The 17,307-nt window shown below is 33.2% G+C and overlaps 1 protein-coding gene across 1 annotated transcript; it reads right to left on the bottom strand.

The window, feature by feature from the left end:
- Positions 1-16,814: 16,814 nt before the first annotated feature.
- Positions 16,815-17,243, bottom strand: LOC115956334 (E3 ubiquitin-protein ligase RNF181-like). The gene has a single exon (XM_031074746.1). It carries the CDS (start codon positions 17,241-17,243, stop codon positions 16,815-16,817), a length of 429 nt encoding a protein of 142 aa, XP_030930606.1.
- Between the last annotated feature and the right edge of the window lie 64 nt (positions 17,244-17,307).

Below are 17,307 nucleotides of genomic sequence, written 5' to 3'. Positions count from 1 at the left end.
TTTTTTCCTCCGCCTAGGCTATTGCCATTGAGATCGGCCGTCACTGTGGAGTTCGGCCTCGCCATGGAGTTCAGCCTAGCCGATGAGGTCATCGCCGTGGAGATCTCTGATTCTGATCTCCTTCTTTTTTTTTTCCTTCGGTTGTGGATTCCATGTGATTGTGATTATGGGTGAGTTGGTTCTTTTTCAAGCTCTTTTTTTTGGGATAGTTTTGTATTGATTTTGGGGATTTTTTTTTAAAGTAGTATTGGGTGGTGGTGGTGGCTGGTGGATTTTTGTTGGTGGTGGTGGGTTTTACCTGTGGGTGGTGGTGGAGGGCTATGCTTGGATATGGTGGTGGCGGGCTGTGCTGTGTATGGTGGGGTTTTGTTAAAGGTTTTGAGTTTTTTTTTTCTCTCTTTTGTTGAGGTTTTTGGATTTGGAATTTTTTGGAGGACCGGTGATTGTGGTTGTAATTTGTGGTGGTGGTTGTAGCGGTGGTTGTTGTGGCGGTGGTTGTAGCAGTGGTTCTTGGTTCTTGGTTGGTGGTGACTGCCGGGGCTGTGTGTTTGTATATTCTTGGGTTTTGAGTAGATATATTATTTTAATGTGTTGTATATATTATTTTAATGTTTAGAATGAACAAATAGAACATCTAATAAATTGTATATTGTAAAATGATGTGGTAAAATAGTAAAGTAGATTTTTGGTGTGTCAAAATGGCATTTTTTATGAGAGAGCTGATGAGAATGCTCTAATCAAACTGAAACAGTCTTCGGTACAATATTGACTCCCTTCTATATGACTCATTTGATTTAAAAATGTAAAATCATCTGATTTTTTTTTTTTTTTGTTCCTCAAAAAAAAATCTGATCTTTTTTTTTTTTGTTTTTTTAAATTCTTTTATTATTAACAATCAAAATTTAATTGCTCCATGACAATGATCTTATTTACAAACTTTTAATCTCTCAATTTAGAGAGATAACCAAATTGATCTATTAGATTTGGTTTGTTGAGTGGACAGAAAAATGTTGTCATATATATTTTTAAATTAAAACTTGACATAACTTTTCTTTTCCTTCACTTTCTGTTCTTTACTTTCTCTGGAAGGTTTGTCCCCGCTTCAAATTTATATCAAATCAAAATTTCATATCATATGTGGTTGGAGGATGAAAATAAATCATAATGATAGAAAATATTTGTGTATTTCTTTAAATTAATATAACTAAAAAAACTTAGGTAATTTTAATGCAATAAATTTTAGGAAAAATTACACTTTTAACCCTATAGTGTAATGGTGTAACAAATTAAATACTAAAGTTAAAAAAAATTAGCAAATCACACTTTTAACCCTACCTTTTTCTTTTGTGCTCGGAAGGTTTGAATGGTCTCATTGAGCAAGCGGTGAATGAAAGACACATTGAGGGGTTTTCTCTTTGCAAGTATGGCCCAAAAATATCTCATCTATTCTTTGCAGATGACAGCCTCTTTTTTTGTCGAGCACGGGTGGAAGATGTATTAAAAATACAAGAAATATTGGGAAAGTATGAAGTTGCCTTGGGTCAAAAAATAAATTCGGAAAAAACTACCATCTTTTTTAGCAAGAATGTTCCTATGTCTGCAAAGGAACAAGTGAAGAATTTGTTGGGGGTCCCAGAAATTAGAGAATATGAAAAATATTTAGGTTTGCCAGTAGTGGTGGGGCGAAATAAAAGGGCTAGCCTAAATTGTATCAAACACTGAGTTTGGGGCAAACTTCAAGGTTGGAAGGAAAAATTATTATCACAGGCGGGTAAGGAAGTTTTATTGAAAGCAGTAGTTCAAGCCATTCTGACTTTTGCTATAAGTTGCTTTTGATTACCGGTTGGCCTTTGTCAAGATATTGAGATGCTCATTCATAAGTTTTGGTGGGGTTAGAAGGGAGATAGGAGAAAGATTCATTGGAGTAAATGGGAGGTGTTGTGTAGACCAAAAATGGAAGGGGGGTTAGGTTTTAAGGACCTATGTAAGTTCAATGAAGCTATGTTAGGAAAACAAGTGCGGAGATTGATGCATGACACGGACTCTCTATTTTACAAAGTGTTCAAAATGAAATACTTCCCAAACTGTTCTCTGTTTGAAGCAAAATCCTCCTCTAGCTCTTTTGCTTGGAAGAGTATTTTATGGGTAAGACACTTGATTTAGAAGGGGGCACGATAGAGGGTGGGTGATGGGCAATCCATTAGGATTTTCCAAGATGCTTGGTTACCAACTGAAAGTGGTAAAATCTCTTCTCATCAATCTGATTTTGGTTCGGAGGCAACTGTAGCTATGCTCATAAACTCAGCCTCGGGTTGGTGGAACACTCACCTTATTGACTAGCACTTCTATCCACCAGATGCAAAGCTTATAAAATCTCTCCCTCTATGTTCAATCCCACAGCTAGATATGCTGATCTGGCCAAAGGAAAAAACAGGAATTTATTCTGTTAAATCGAGGTACAAGCTTTTGTGTGAGTGGCAAAATGAGGAGTTGAATCAACCACAGATTCCTGACACTGAAAAGTGTTTTTGGAGTAGTATCTGGAAGATAAAAGTCTCGAAGAAGATAAAGCATTTCCTTTGGAAAGCATGTTCCAATTCGTTGCCGACAAAGGAGAATTAGATGAAACGAAGAATCCTACAAGATTCTATGTGTCAGCGCTATTTGAACGGTTTAGAGGACGTGGTACACTCATTGTGGAGTCGTGATGGTTTGAGGGAGGTTTGGAATGTGGAGTTTGGTTGGGTGCACGGTTCAGGAGTTCAGTGGACCTCTTTCTTTGAGCTTTTGAAGCTCATTCAAACAAAACCACACACAGTTGCTCTGTTTGCAGCTACGGCGTGGTCTATCTGGTATCACAGGAATAAGCTTCGCCTGGATGAACCCTCTAAACCATTGGGACAGATTAGGAGATTTGCTCGGGATTACATTCGTGATTTTCAAAATCTGACTTGTATTCCTTATTGCTTAGTTCACACAGCCTCTCGGAGATGGTGTCCACCTGCAAATGATGTGTGGAAGGTAAACTTCGATGGTGCAATGTTTGGTGAGTCCGATGAAGCTGGAATAGGTGTGGTTATCCGAGATTCTAGGGGTGAAGTGAAGGCTTCTTTGTCCGAAAAGATCAAGAAGCCACCTACCGTGGATGTGCTGGAGTTGTTTGCTGCCAAGCGAGCGGTGACTTTCTCACTTGAAACTGGTACTACTCGGGCAGTGGTTGAAGGAGATTTTGCTACAATGATTAAGGCAATCCAATTCGGTGGTTGGGAGTTAGCTCAGGGGGGTCACCTTATTCATGATATCTCTACTTTAAAAAACTCTTGTTAGAGTATTTCTTTCTCTCATGTTGTACGGCAATGTAATGCAGTTGCATATGCCTTAGCCTAGAGAGCTAGACATTCTTTTCCTTTATCTGTCTAGGTGAAGCATGTTCCACAAGACATTATTTCTTTCTTTTTGCACGATCTTCATTTTTCTTAATAAGAAGCAACAGCACGGGTTTTCCTTCTCAAAAAAAAAAAAAAAAAAAAAAAAAAAAGAAAGAAGAAAGTGAAATGACATTATGTTTTAGGTTTAATATAGACAAGGGGTTTAATTAGTTTTTTTTTTTTTTTGAAACCTTAGGATTTAAGTTGTTAATTTCAACATTCTCAAAAAAAAAAAAAAAAAGTTGTTAATTTCATATAATTTAATTTGTTAATTTTTAAAAACTTCAGGGTTTATTTTCTAACTTTTGAAACTATATGGTTTAATTTGTTCCACACCTAAATTATAAGTTTAAAATATAGCTTTCCATCACTTTTATTCTAAAAATTGTTAAATAAAGGGTAAAATACAAAAAAAAAAAAAAAAAAAAACAGCCCTTCACTATAAAGCAAAAATCTAGCCTAATCCATTATCGTTGGTTTTTCTGTCATTCTAGTTTGCTAAGGGGATGGAAAATTATTTTTAATTTAAAATATAGTAATAAAAAGCAATTTAAATGTTCTCTCTCTCTCTCTCTCTCTCTCTCTCTCTCTCTCTCTCCATGGGTAAGAATAACTTATGGCTTGTCAAATTTTGATCCACTTTTGTGCCATTTAGGGTTAACGGTATGTGCCACCTTCATCTTTATGTTAAGAGTTGTAAACCATTTGCAAACAATTTGAACTTTGTTCAATAAAACAAATCATTCATATTTTTTGTTTATAAAAAAGTCAATCTTGAGTTTTTATTTTAGGCTTATTTAATAAACAAGTCAAGCCCAAACTAAAAAATAATTGTTCATGATCAAACTTGTGAATAATATAGTTCGATAAAAAACAAACCAAGTTTAGAGTATTTTATGTGCTTGGTAATAAGCTTGATATGTGCTTGAAAAATAAACTCATATCTTACTAAGTCTTTAATTAATTAAGAATTAAAATCACTCATCTAAACCAAAAGGGCTTGATATGCTAATATGAGCTTCATAATGTACTTGTGTTGTATCTCAAGTTCTAAAACTTGATATTAAGCTTAAGTATGAGCTCGAGTTTGAGCTTATCTTGACTAGTGAATTAAGTCAAGGCAATCTAAGTTCAAGCTTTTGGACATTTTGACGAGCTCAAGCTCAGGCATTGTTTGTAGGTTTGGATCAAGCTCAAACTAACCTTAAACGTTTTACATTTATTATCAAGTCAAGCTTAAACATTCAATATTCAATAAAGCTTAATTTGTTTACAGTCTTCTATGATATCTTAAATCATGTTAGACTTTAATCCCCCAAGTTATGGAAAGGATTCAGATGTTAGGACAAAAAGAAGGAAGATATAAGGTTTGACCTTGGGAAGGGTTTTTTTTTTTTTTTGGTTGCATAATAATGTTGCTATGAGATTTTTTCACAAAATGATATTGTATGAAAGTTATTTGGAAAATAGTTACTTTCTAAAACTCGTCTTTTAGGGTCCGTTTGGTTGTGAGAGGGTAGAAAATGGGGAAGGTATAAAAAATGGGAGAATAAAAAATATTTTAATTTTCTTTTATGATGTTTGGTTAGAAGGACGGTAAAATGGAGGGATAGAATTTATGTCTCCCTATTATATAATGGACAAAACTTGGATACAGTATTTTAGATACAATTCTTTATGTACCCCTTTTAAATTACTGCCACTAGGGATCAAAAAAAAAAAAAAAAATTACTGCCACTTGTCTAGTTTAATAACTCTACTAACAGGTGTTAAAACACTGTCTCCTTTATTATTCCCTATCCTGAGAGAAAATATGAGAGCTTCAAATTTCTCACTCAATCAATAGTAACCGGATTTCTTCCTTCCTCCATTTTATTTGATGTTTGAATATTTATCAGTTACCAAACAAAAAAATGGAAAAAAAAGAAAAAAAGAAGAAAAAAAAAGCTGGGTTTGAAGTTGAGTGTTGATTTTAACGTTGAAATCCAATCCGTATTTACACAAACAAAACCATCACAAACCCATACTCCTACCCAAACCCAACAACTTCTTCGCTGCCAAACTCCACGCCGCAAGCCCAATCTGGAATATCGATGTCAAGATTTGGCTTTGAAAGAAAATCAAAAGCACTGTGAAATCAATCTTTTTTTCCTACCTGTTAGGCACTCCCCTGTAGATCTGTAGACTCACTTACCCCATCTAGAAAAATGAAATTAGGTAGTGCATCCCTTGAATGCATGTGCCATTGGTCATCACCTTATTGATTTTTGTTCTTCTTTGCTTGATTTAGTTTATAAAATCTCACAATAATAACCATCTGGTGTGAGGAGTCTAAGAGATCTGAGATTCTGCATAGGTTTCTAGCAAGCCAAGAAAAAAAAAAAAAAGAAAAAAAAAACAAAATGAGATGGTAAACAGACGCTAGCTAAGTTATTAAATTAAACAGGTGGTAGTAATTTAGTAGGGGTACATAAGGAACTGTATCTAAGTTTTGCCCTTATATAATATAAGAAATACAGTAATATTTTTTAATCATTAAACATTACTTTTCCATTATATTGCATTTTTTTATTAAGGGAAATGCTAACAAGTGCCCTTAGGACACTGATTAAGAATCTAGTTAAAGAAAGTTTTAATGGGAAAAGAAAAAAAAAAACAATTAATGTTTTGACAGCTTTTTTCATTTCCCATAAAAATGATGTCAAAACTTTCCTAAAATGGATTATTAAAAGTGAAAACCACCATTTAAATTTTAAAAAAACCATTAATTAATAAAAGAAAAAATGGTTGATTTTTAAATAAACAAAAACCAAAAAAATAAATGTTGACGGGAAAAAACAAAAGGCACTTTGAAGAGAAAAATAACCAAAAAAAAAAAAAAAGCAAAAATGCGTAAGAAAAAAGAACAAAAACATAAAAACAAAAAGAAGGGGATTCAAATATTCTAGAGTTTCTAGGATACTCTACTAAATAGATTTCTTTAAATCTTAACAACTTTTTTATGATTTAAGAGTGTAACAGCATTTGCAGGGGGAAAAAAATCACCCCCTTCCCTCCCCATGGAGATTTGCCAATCTGGTTTCCACCTCTAACAAAATTATAGACAATTTTTCCTTCTTCTGCAACTTGCATATGTACTTCGTGCTCAGCCCCTCACTTAAAAAGTTCCAATTTTTAATGTCAATTGTAATCTCTTTCCCCTTAAATTCTAGATTCTTTATTTCTTTTGGTTTTGAAAACCTTTTCTTTAGATTTCTTTTAAAATCAACCGTTTGTTTCTCATTTTAAGATTTTTTGGTTTGGAAAATGAAATCAACCTACCTCATTCAATTTCGTTTGTTATCTCGGGACCAAACAGGGGTATGGGTTTGTAACATGTGTTCCTATTAATTTTAATTTTTACTGTACTAAACAAAACAATCAGAATGGATCTTGATCATCTGATAAAGAGTGGTGACTTTGATTGGGATAAAATAAACTTTCTTTGATTATGGGTTCCATCTTTTATATATATATATATATATATATATTTATTGTGTGATAAATATCTTCAAGAGAAATTTGTTAAAACAACTTGACTCAGATTCTTTTTTGGAGATTTTAGGGGCCGTTTGGATTGAGTTTTTTGATAACTCAATTCTCTGTTTCCATAACTCATAACTAAAAAATGGTGGGACCCATAGTAAAAAGGTTGTTTGGCCAAACGATAACTCTGTTTCCATAACTCTGTTTCCATCACTCAATTCTCTGATTTTTGAGTTATGAGTTATGGAAACTGAAAACAACAAAAGGCTGTTTTTAGTTTCCATAACTCATAACTCAATGGCATTTCCGTAAATAAACACACATGAGGGACCCACAGCCGCAACTTTTGACCACTTTTTGACTTTTTTTTTTTTTTTTTTTCTGGGTTGGCCCTTTTTTTTTTTTTTTTTTTTTTTTTTTTTTTTTTTTTTTTTTTTTTTTTTGGGTTGGCGTTGTTCTTTTTTTTTTTCTTTTTCTTTCCTTTTCCTGGGTTGGCGTTGTTTTTTTTTTTTTTTTTTTTTCTGTTGGCGTTGTTCTTTTTTTTTTTTTTCTTTTTCTTTTCCTGGGTTGGCTGTTCGGTTTGGTTTTTTTTTTTTTTTTTTTTTTATTATATATATATATTAGCTTCGGTGAGTTGGGTGCTAAAAAAAAAAAAAAAAAAAACTACTGTATTGGCTGACAGGTGTGGGACCCATGAATAGTGTGAAAAAATTGAGTGATGAAAATAAAAGTGATGTTGCCAAATGAGTGTGAAAAGATGAGTGATGAGTGATGAGTGATGAGTGATGAGTTATGAATTATGAGTGATGAGTGATGAGTGATGGAAATTGAGTGACGGAAATTGAGTGATGAAAAACCCTTACCCAAACAGGCCCTTAGTTTTCAACAATGTAATTTTCTGAGATGGAGTTTGGTGGTTGATATTTTTTCCCCCTTTGGAAACGTTGACACAAGACTCTAATTGTTTTGTTTGCAATATTATTTTAAGAGAATTGTTAGTAGAATACTGACATGGTAGAATTTAGACCCTTAAATCATAAAAGAATGGTTAAAATTTGTAGAAACTTATTTGGTAGAATACCTTAGAAACTCTAGAGGATCTAAATCTAAAAGAAGGAGGGTGAGAACGTGAGACTACAAAAATGGAGCAAGGGGGGTCGAGGGGGGCAATTTCCCCCTGGCCTGCCCAAAATTTACTTAAGGGTTTACTTATTCGTCATATTACCCTATGAGTTTGGTACCTCCAGTCATATTCCTACGCCAAATAACAAGATTATGAGGAAATATAGCTCAAAGAGTAATAACTATTTTGTGAGTTTCAAGGTTTTTTTTGGGTCCTTTTTATCAACTTGTTCCCTCCCTTCCACGTCGCTGGTCCCATCTTAATTTTTGTATTTCAATTATTTTCTTATTCTGTTTGCATGGATTTGCTTTTACGTATTTTTATTTATTTATTTATAAAATTATCATTGGATTATTATTTTTTTATATGAAAACTTCATTAAATATAAAAGAAAAATAAAATCATTCATAATCTATCAATGTGTTTTAAAGCTTGAAATATATAATATAAAAAAGAAAAACAAACATAAAAGTGAATAAGTAAAGAAGCACAAGTTTTAATTGAAAATGTTGAAAAAGAATATTATTATTGCCTTTGAAGTGATAAAAATGATAATAGAAAAATCATTTTCTAATGTAATAATTTATTCTTTGCTAATAAAATTTGTGTAAGCAAGAAAATGTAAAGATAATTATATAATAAATTATAGAGCTCAATATTGTTTTCATGTTAAAATTTGAATTTTCAAATGTTTATAAGTTCACAATTTTTTTTATTATAAATATTACAATTTGTTCACTAAAATTTCATATTCATATGATTTGCACCTGAGTATCCAACTACTAAAATCTCTTATTAGAATCGTAAATAGAAATTTTTAATAAAAAAATTATACATGTGTAAATAAATCCCTAATAGAAAAATATAGTATAGCAAACATATTGATGTTATTTTTTGTGTGTGTGCCTGTGTGCATTCTTTTAAAATTTTCCCCCTTGGAACTTAAATCCTGGCTTTGCCACTGTGTGAAAGACATACTTGGTAATGTGAGAGGTATTAATAGGTTAATTTAGTAACACCAATTGCAATAAGCTTTCATGCTTATTTTCTCTCTAAAACAATGAAATCAATTTTTGGTGGCCCGAGGGAGAAAATTTATAGATCCCACCAGAAATCCTCCCACTTTTCTCTCCATACTAACAACCTAGAGTCCTATTTTCTTCCTTTACTTTTTTCTTTCATTCCTATTTTATCTCCAACCAAACATGACCTTAATGAGACGAGTCCATCAAATCAAGCACATCATCTCCTCAAAAGACAAGGTCAATGCGCATTGTGATTTTCTGGCTTTGCTTGTCCACTTTTAATTGTATCTTGAAAAGATGAGTTCCCCCTTTAATTAAAACTCATTGTTAAGAAACTTAAAATAAATAACGTTTAATAATAAAAAAATACACACAATAATAATAATAATAAAAGAACCACACACACATGCACACATAAATACATGAAATTTTACCATTTTTTTTATAAAGAGTTTAAAATTTGAAATCATTACATGATAGTTCATCATTAGTTGAGATTATCTATTGCCAATGTAGGTAGGTGTAACCATTTTATTTGTTAAGTTTGTATAAACATTTTTATTTTTATGCAATTGCTACTATCTATATTTGTTATTGTTTTTATATAAAATATTTTAAACTAAATGATAGAACTCAAACCACTAGCATTGTATTGATTATTCACCCACAAAACCATACACATTCATACATAAATATTAAACTAAGTTTCTATGTAACCAATTAAATGATTGAACAATAACTAACTTTACTATTTTTTTTCTTAAATCATTGAATTTATAATAAAAAATAATTATAACATGATAATAATACACACATGTAACAAACCTTATGTATTTCCTAATTATTAAATTATAAAAGTTATATTATATGTATACTATACATGCACACGTACACAAATCAAAATTCACACAAATCAGGGAAGGACCCCCGGGATTTCGAGTTAAGGGGACTAGAGTATAAGTAAAAAAAAATCAAGAAATTTTGAAGAAGCATATTTATTATTAACAAACTATCAACAAAGATATATGCACAAAATTATTATTCCGTAATACATTATAATGCAATTATCTACTAACAAAGACAAAGACACATAACATCATTGTTTCCAATTTTTTTTTTTTTTCTATTTTAGTATATTTAACCAACTTTTTTTATTTTATATACTCACTTTTCAAAATACTCTACATTAAATTATTTATTTTACACTATATTTCATTAGAATATTATTTCTTTATCAATTTTTATTATTATTATCTCAACTCTTCCTCAACCAAAAACCACTGTCCTCAAACTAAATAATTTCTAAAACATCCATTTGCATAGCTATAGTAATTGTGTAAATTTGCAAAAATAAGTTTGTGCTACAATAATTGTGTAAATTTACACAGTTTTTGTAGCATAAATGTACTTTTGCACAAATTTGGGGTCTTATGGTATTCAACAATTGATGAAATGCTATTAAAATGACATCAATGTAAAATTGCAGGGAAAGGGGCCCAAAATTTTTGAAAGTGGGGTCCCAAATATAGAATTGTAAAAAATATACTTATATACATTTTTTTTCTTAAGACTAGGGGCACAGACCCCTTGGGCCCCCGACTAGTTTCATCCCTAACATAGATGACATTATAACAAAAAAATAAATAAATAAATAAAGAAACAGTACATACAATCAATATCAGACACATCCTCACATTCATATAATATAAATTTATAATAAAGAAAGAGATACTTACAACTCACAAACACTCATTCTTTACTCTTAGAATTGGAGTTACCAAGGTAGTTAGATAGAGAAGGAAGATGAGATGAGATTCTAAGAATGAGAAGACCAGAGGAAGATATGTGTTGCTGTTTGGTTTAAGGATGAGTTAATTTGTGTTATTGTTTAGTTTTGGGTTGGGTTGATATGCAGGGGCATAACCAGGATTTTTTACTTGGGGGGCCGAGTTACATATTTGTACTTTATTTATAATTCATAAATATATTGCATACAAAATGATCAAATTTAAAATATGATAATATTTCTAAACTCAAATTGTTTCTTTGAGAAACTCAAATGTGTGTACAAAATTTGTCTAATTTGCTATAAACATATATAAAAAAATATTTAAAAAATAGATTTGGCATCTCCTATAAAAATTGTGCTCAACGTTAACCCTTCATTGAATAAAATTCATTCATTATGAATTCTATAGGGAAATTCTTAGCATTTTTTTCAAATTTTAAAATAATAATAAATAAATATATATTATCTCTATGGTAGCCTAAATTCCCTCTAAAAACAAATTATAGCTAGCACAACTTATCAAGCAACTAGATCTAATAGTAAAAGATAAAATCAGTTAGAGAAAAAAAATGACATGTCGAGAAAAAAGATCAAATTTGTGGAAAAAAAAAAAAAAAACCTCCAATAATTTCGAATAGAGCACCATGCACACTACACTTTACAATTGAATACACAAATAACACAATACACTTTTTTGTTCTTTATTATCAAACTAAGACACCAATTAGTTTTTAGTGTAGGCGCGGATTGAACCCTAAATCTCATATTCATCCATCAAAGATTTTGCCAACTAAGCTAACTGGAACCCATAAACACAATGTACTTTAGTGTTCTTATAAAATATAAAAAGAAAGGACACAAGGCTACTAGACATTTATTAGGTTTTGGTAAAAAACTATATCTTTTATTTGAGTAGGAAAAGGGTCTATTTGAGAAACCAACAGTGGGCTGTGGGGCTGACGAACTCTGAAGGGTTATTGCAAGATTTCAAATGATAGAAAATACAAACTAACAGTGGACTTAGGCTAAATTTTTTTGAGGGGCCAATCGTTTAGAAGCCCCTAACTTCTAAAACAACCAATATACTATTTCAAAGAGGTTTCAATAGTTTTAGGGAAGAGGGGGGGGGGGGGGGGGGCCCCTCCAATGTTATACATGCCTCCGTCCTTGCTTATGTGTGCAAGATTTAAATCAAGGAATGCAAAAATATTTTTAAGGGCAAATTACATTAGTAAAGAAATGTTATATATATATATATATAAATGTTAGAGATATATAAGACATATTAGCCCAATGTAATATGCCCAAGCCCACTCCTACATTTACTAGTAGTCTAGAGTCTAGTCACCTATATATACTCATGTTAAGATTCATTGTAACACAGATTATTGTACTACACCCTTACATAATAAAGATGTAGTCCTAAAGGGATTCCTCTGTGGATGTAGGCTGACAAGGCTGAACCACGTAACCCTCGTGTTCTTGGTGTTCCTATTCTATGCTTTCCTTTCCGCATCTACTCTAGCATATACAATATGGTATAACATATCGTGTTGCTAATATATATTTAACATGATATCAGAGCCAGGTTTCGTTCTTGATATCAAACAAACATCTCTACAACAAGCAAAGAAGATTCTCACGTGCGCACCACCATTTGAAATCACATATGCTTGTCTGTTGGATCTAGACTCCACGGTATCTCGCAGCCATCGTGGCTCAATGTTGTGTCAAAATCCAATAACCAAGCAAACCGTGACTTAACTTCTTAGATTTGTGCACATCAAGCCTTCACCTAACGAAACAACCACACAAACGTGCCCCATGGCCTCCTATGAGAAAAACCCAGAAGTTTGGCCTCCACTGAATGCTGCACGCACCTCCATGCATTGCAGCTGTTTCGACCAACTTCTCCATGCGCTGTTGGAGATTTCTCAGGTTCAGATCCTCCCATGGTTACATGTGCCACCCTAACGGCCTTGTAGCTCGTTGATCTGCCAAGCTGTAAAATTCAAAGGTCATTTGATGTGGCACGCACTAAATGTTGGTTACACGCACCTCTTGGGCCTCGTATGCACCACATGCACCAGAAGACTGTTGCTGATGTCTTCATGACATCATCTTGCCACGTCAACAAGAGCCATGTTAGTACTAGCTACATCTGCAGCCACGCAGCTCACCATGTTAGTAGTGTTGCCTCGTCAGCACCACATCACTTCGCTGACCGTTGACCCAGACCACCTGGATCTGACCCGTGAGCACTAACTCGTTAACTTTGACCTACATTGACTTTAACTTTTGCGTTTACCTTTGACCAAAAGTTAAAATTTTCAAAAAGGCCTATTTTGCTCAATTTTTCATGTAGATTCCAATTTTGGACTCTGTTTCTTCATTTGAAGCTCCAAAATTGGTCAATTGGCACATTCTTCATTGTGGTTTCTTCAAAGGCATTCTTCAAGACATTTCCAAGGGATCTTCTCATATTTATCCAACCTCAAACCTTCATTGAACTTCTACCTTAAGTTTAAGGGAGGGTGTTAGAGATATATTAGACATATTTATCCAATGTAATAGATCCAAACCCACTCTTGCTTGTACTAGTAATTTAGGGTTTAGTCGCTTAAATATACTCATGTTATAATTCATTATAACACATGTTATTATACTATACTTTTACATAATAAAGATGTAGCCTTAAGGGATTTCTCCGTGGATGTAGGCCGACAAGGTTGAACCACGTAATCTTTGTGTTCTTGGTGTTCCTATTCTATGCTTCCTCTTCTGCATCCATTTTAGCATATACAACATGATATAGCACATCACGTTGCTAATATATTTAATATGGTATTAGAGCCAAACTTTGTTCTTGGCTTCAAACAAACATTTCTACATAGCAAAGAAGTTTCCCACGTGCACAACACAAATCCATTGCTTGCCCACAGATTTGGACTCCACGGCATCACACAACCCTCATGGAACCACTGTCGCTATCTCGCTACCAAGTCTTTGATCTCTCAAGCATGCCCTACCTCCCCTATTAGATTTGTGCAAATCAAGCCTTTGCCAAATGAAACCAACTATATTGAAGTGCTCCACGGCATATGATGAGGAAAACACAAAATTTCGGCCTCCATCAAAAGCTGCACACGCCCCCACGTGCTATCGCCGTTTCAATGGACTGCTCCATGTGCTGCCTTGGATTCCTTAGAACCAGATCCTCCTTCGGCAACATGTGCCACCTTTGCAACCTCGTAGCTCACTAGCTGCCATACTAGCAAAGTCTGGGAGACCAACTCATTAGCACACGCCTACACACGACACCAAAGTTCCTTCACTCGTTGGAGGACGTCTCTCACTTTAGCCACACGTCGAAGAATCGTCATCGGATGACATCATCGAATGATATCATCACTCCACATCAGCAGCCATGCAAGCATGTCCATGTTAGCCCTTAGTCCACGTCATTGACACATCATTGTATGATGTCAGTGGCTCTACAGCCCGATCCGTGACCCGACTTTGATAGTGTAGTCCGTTGACTGAACTTAACTCGTTGACTTTGACCCTTTGAGTTTGACTTTTATGTTGACTTTTGACCAAAAGTTAAAATTTTCAAAAGGGTCTATTTTGCTCAGTTTTTCACGTAGATTCCGATTTTGGACTCCGTTTCTTTATTTGGAGCTCTGAAATTGGTCAATTGGCATATTCTTCATTGTGGTTTCATCAAAGGCATTCTTCAAGGGATCTTTTCATGCTTATCCAACCTCAAACCTTCATCGAGCTTCCGTCTTGAGTTTGAGGGAGGGTATTAGAGATATATTAGACATATTAGTCTAATGTAATAGGCCTAAGCCCACTCCTACATTTACTAGTAGTCTAGGGTTTAGTCGCTTAGAGCATCTCCAATAGGCTCTCTAAATACAAAATCCTCTCTATTGTAGAGAGTAAACCCATAAAATAAGTCTCTAATAGACTCTCTATACCTGAAAATTTTTTTGGCTCATGAATAGTAGCTTATCAAGTCTGATGGGTTATTATTCATTCTTCAAATTTTTTTTTCTATTATAATAATAAGGTATTGAATAAAAAAATGTTGGAAGATGTGTAGTCGTTAAAAAAAGAATAAATAATGAATGAATGAATAATATTTAAATGAGATAGAGAATGAGATAGAGAATCTGTTAGAAAGTTTATTTGAAAAAGTGGGTAGTTAAAAGGTAAAAGTTACTGTTCATTCTCCAAACAGTACAAAAATTTGCCTAATCTGCTGGAGATGCTTTTATATATACTCATATTAGGGTTCATTGTAACACATTATTTTACTATACTCTTACATAATAAAAGTGTAGCCCTTAAGGGATTCCTCCAATGATGTAGGTTGACAAGACTAAACCATATAACTCTCGTGTTCTCGATGTTCCTATTGTTATATATATATATATATATATATTTAATATTTTTTCCCTTTCAAGTCGGGTCAGAAGTTCATTTGAACTCTTGAACAACATATGGAGCCGCCTTGCTCCCTCACTTTCTTGAAACTCTCATCTCATATTGTACTCCCACCCATACCCTACTAACAACACCAACATTATATCCTCTGCACGCCTCTTAGGCCATGAAGGTCTCCTTCCTCTGCCCATATCCTCGCCAAACTCACTCTCAAAATTGCACGACCTTGTCTCCATTTGCCTCTTTTTTTTTAATAAATTTTTATTGAAGGGGAATATATTTGAGAGTGGATTTTTTTTTTGAATAGTATTTGAGGGTGGATTTGATGTAATTGAAACGATACTTTATGGCCGGAACTCATTTTTTCTATAAACAAATTCCATAGTTTCGTATTTTTGTTTCATGCGGAACTTATCTCTTCAAGAAAGATCCAGATGGACTACGTTCATAAAAAAAAAAAAAAATCTAGATGGACTACATTTTTTTTCCCCTCATCAAGTCAACCACGTCAGCAATATGAAGTCAAACTCATCACTTAAAGAGGCGATTTTTTTTTTAATATATTTTTTAAAGGCTATATCCTAAATAATTTTCGAACATTAATATTTTCTCAAATAATTAAAAAAAAAAAATTCTCATGCTAAAAAGGCCACGGGAAGAGAGAATTTTTTTTTTCTTTTAAATGTAATTAAATAGTTAAGTAATTAGTATTTTTTTAGTAAGAACTATGAAGGGAGACATGTTAATTATAGGCGTCTTAATATATATATAAACCGAAACTTTTTAAGTTTTCACAATTTTTTACATCACCACAATATTTAAAAAATAATAAATAAATCATTATCATTTTTTTTAAATAAAATTATTTTTATTAAGTCAAAATTTAATAAGGAGTGAAACTCTATCTCTCTAACAAATCCAACTTAAACTCAAACTCATCATCTATATATATATATATATATATATAAAATTAAAACATCTGTAACTCTCACAATTTTCCACGTAAGCACAATATTATAAAAAACGTGATTGAACTTTGGGGTAATTACACTAAACCCACCAGTGGTTTGGTCCGAAATCACTTTGCCTACCCGTGATTTAAAAAGTGTCACTTTACCCACCTGAAGTATGTTCTATTTGTTTTTCATAACCCACCTCTGTTAAAATCAAGGGTAAATAGGTATTTTTGTTCAAATTTTATGTCTCTCTCCTCCCAAAACAAAAAATAACACAAAAATACAAGAGAAACAAGATCAAAAAGTGGTATTGGTCTCTCTCTCAATTCACATAAATCTTGAACATGAAGAAAATACCCAAAAAAATAAAACCCAAATCAACCTACACAAATAACCGAACAATACAATATTGCCCTTCAATCAACCGAACAATACACTATGACCTGTCTCAGACCACTTACTCAAAACAAATGGAAAGCCGTACAGTGCTTCATAAGTCCATTTACTCGAAACAAGCTAACCTGGTATCTGTAACCACTTGCCGATACATTTTCCGTGATAAACATGTGAACACGGCATGCTAGTGACTTCAAAACCTATTTGAAACTCTTCCAAGCAGATGCTACATTCTTGAATCAAGTTTGAACTTGGCTGAAACCTAATCTTCTCCAAGGCCTCAATAGAAGATTTAGTCGCTGGAATGGACTTAGGCTCATAAGTCTCCATGGAGTCCAAGATTATGGTATCGTAATCGAGCACCAAATCCACAATAGGCACCTCTATTTCCATTAACTCCACGTATATTATGTCCACAACAATGGGCATCCTAATTGATGTCTCGGCCAATCCAGCAACTTGTTGTACCATAGTACCATGATTTTCCACTGGAATCTCGAACTCTCTAAGCAAAGAGTACAAGCAACCACCATTGATATCTTGCGACATCACTTCATGTTTGGAAAGCCATAGCAATCTTTCAATATTGGATGTAATTTCTTCGTAGGAAGAC

This window comes from Quercus lobata, chromosome 8 (assembly GCF_001633185.2).
Source record: "Quercus lobata isolate SW786 chromosome 8, ValleyOak3.0 Primary Assembly, whole genome shotgun sequence".
NCBI classification, from domain to species: domain Eukaryota; kingdom Viridiplantae; phylum Streptophyta; class Magnoliopsida; order Fagales; family Fagaceae; genus Quercus; species Quercus lobata.
The sequence above is the reverse complement of the archived record's forward strand: the minus strand, read 5'-3'. Positions and strand labels throughout refer to the sequence as shown.

Coding starts and splice junctions, on each gene's coding strand:
- LOC115956334 (XM_031074746.1), bottom strand. CDS start 17,243: ATGTCGCAAGATATCAATGGTGGTTGCTTGTACTCTTTGCTTAGAGAG.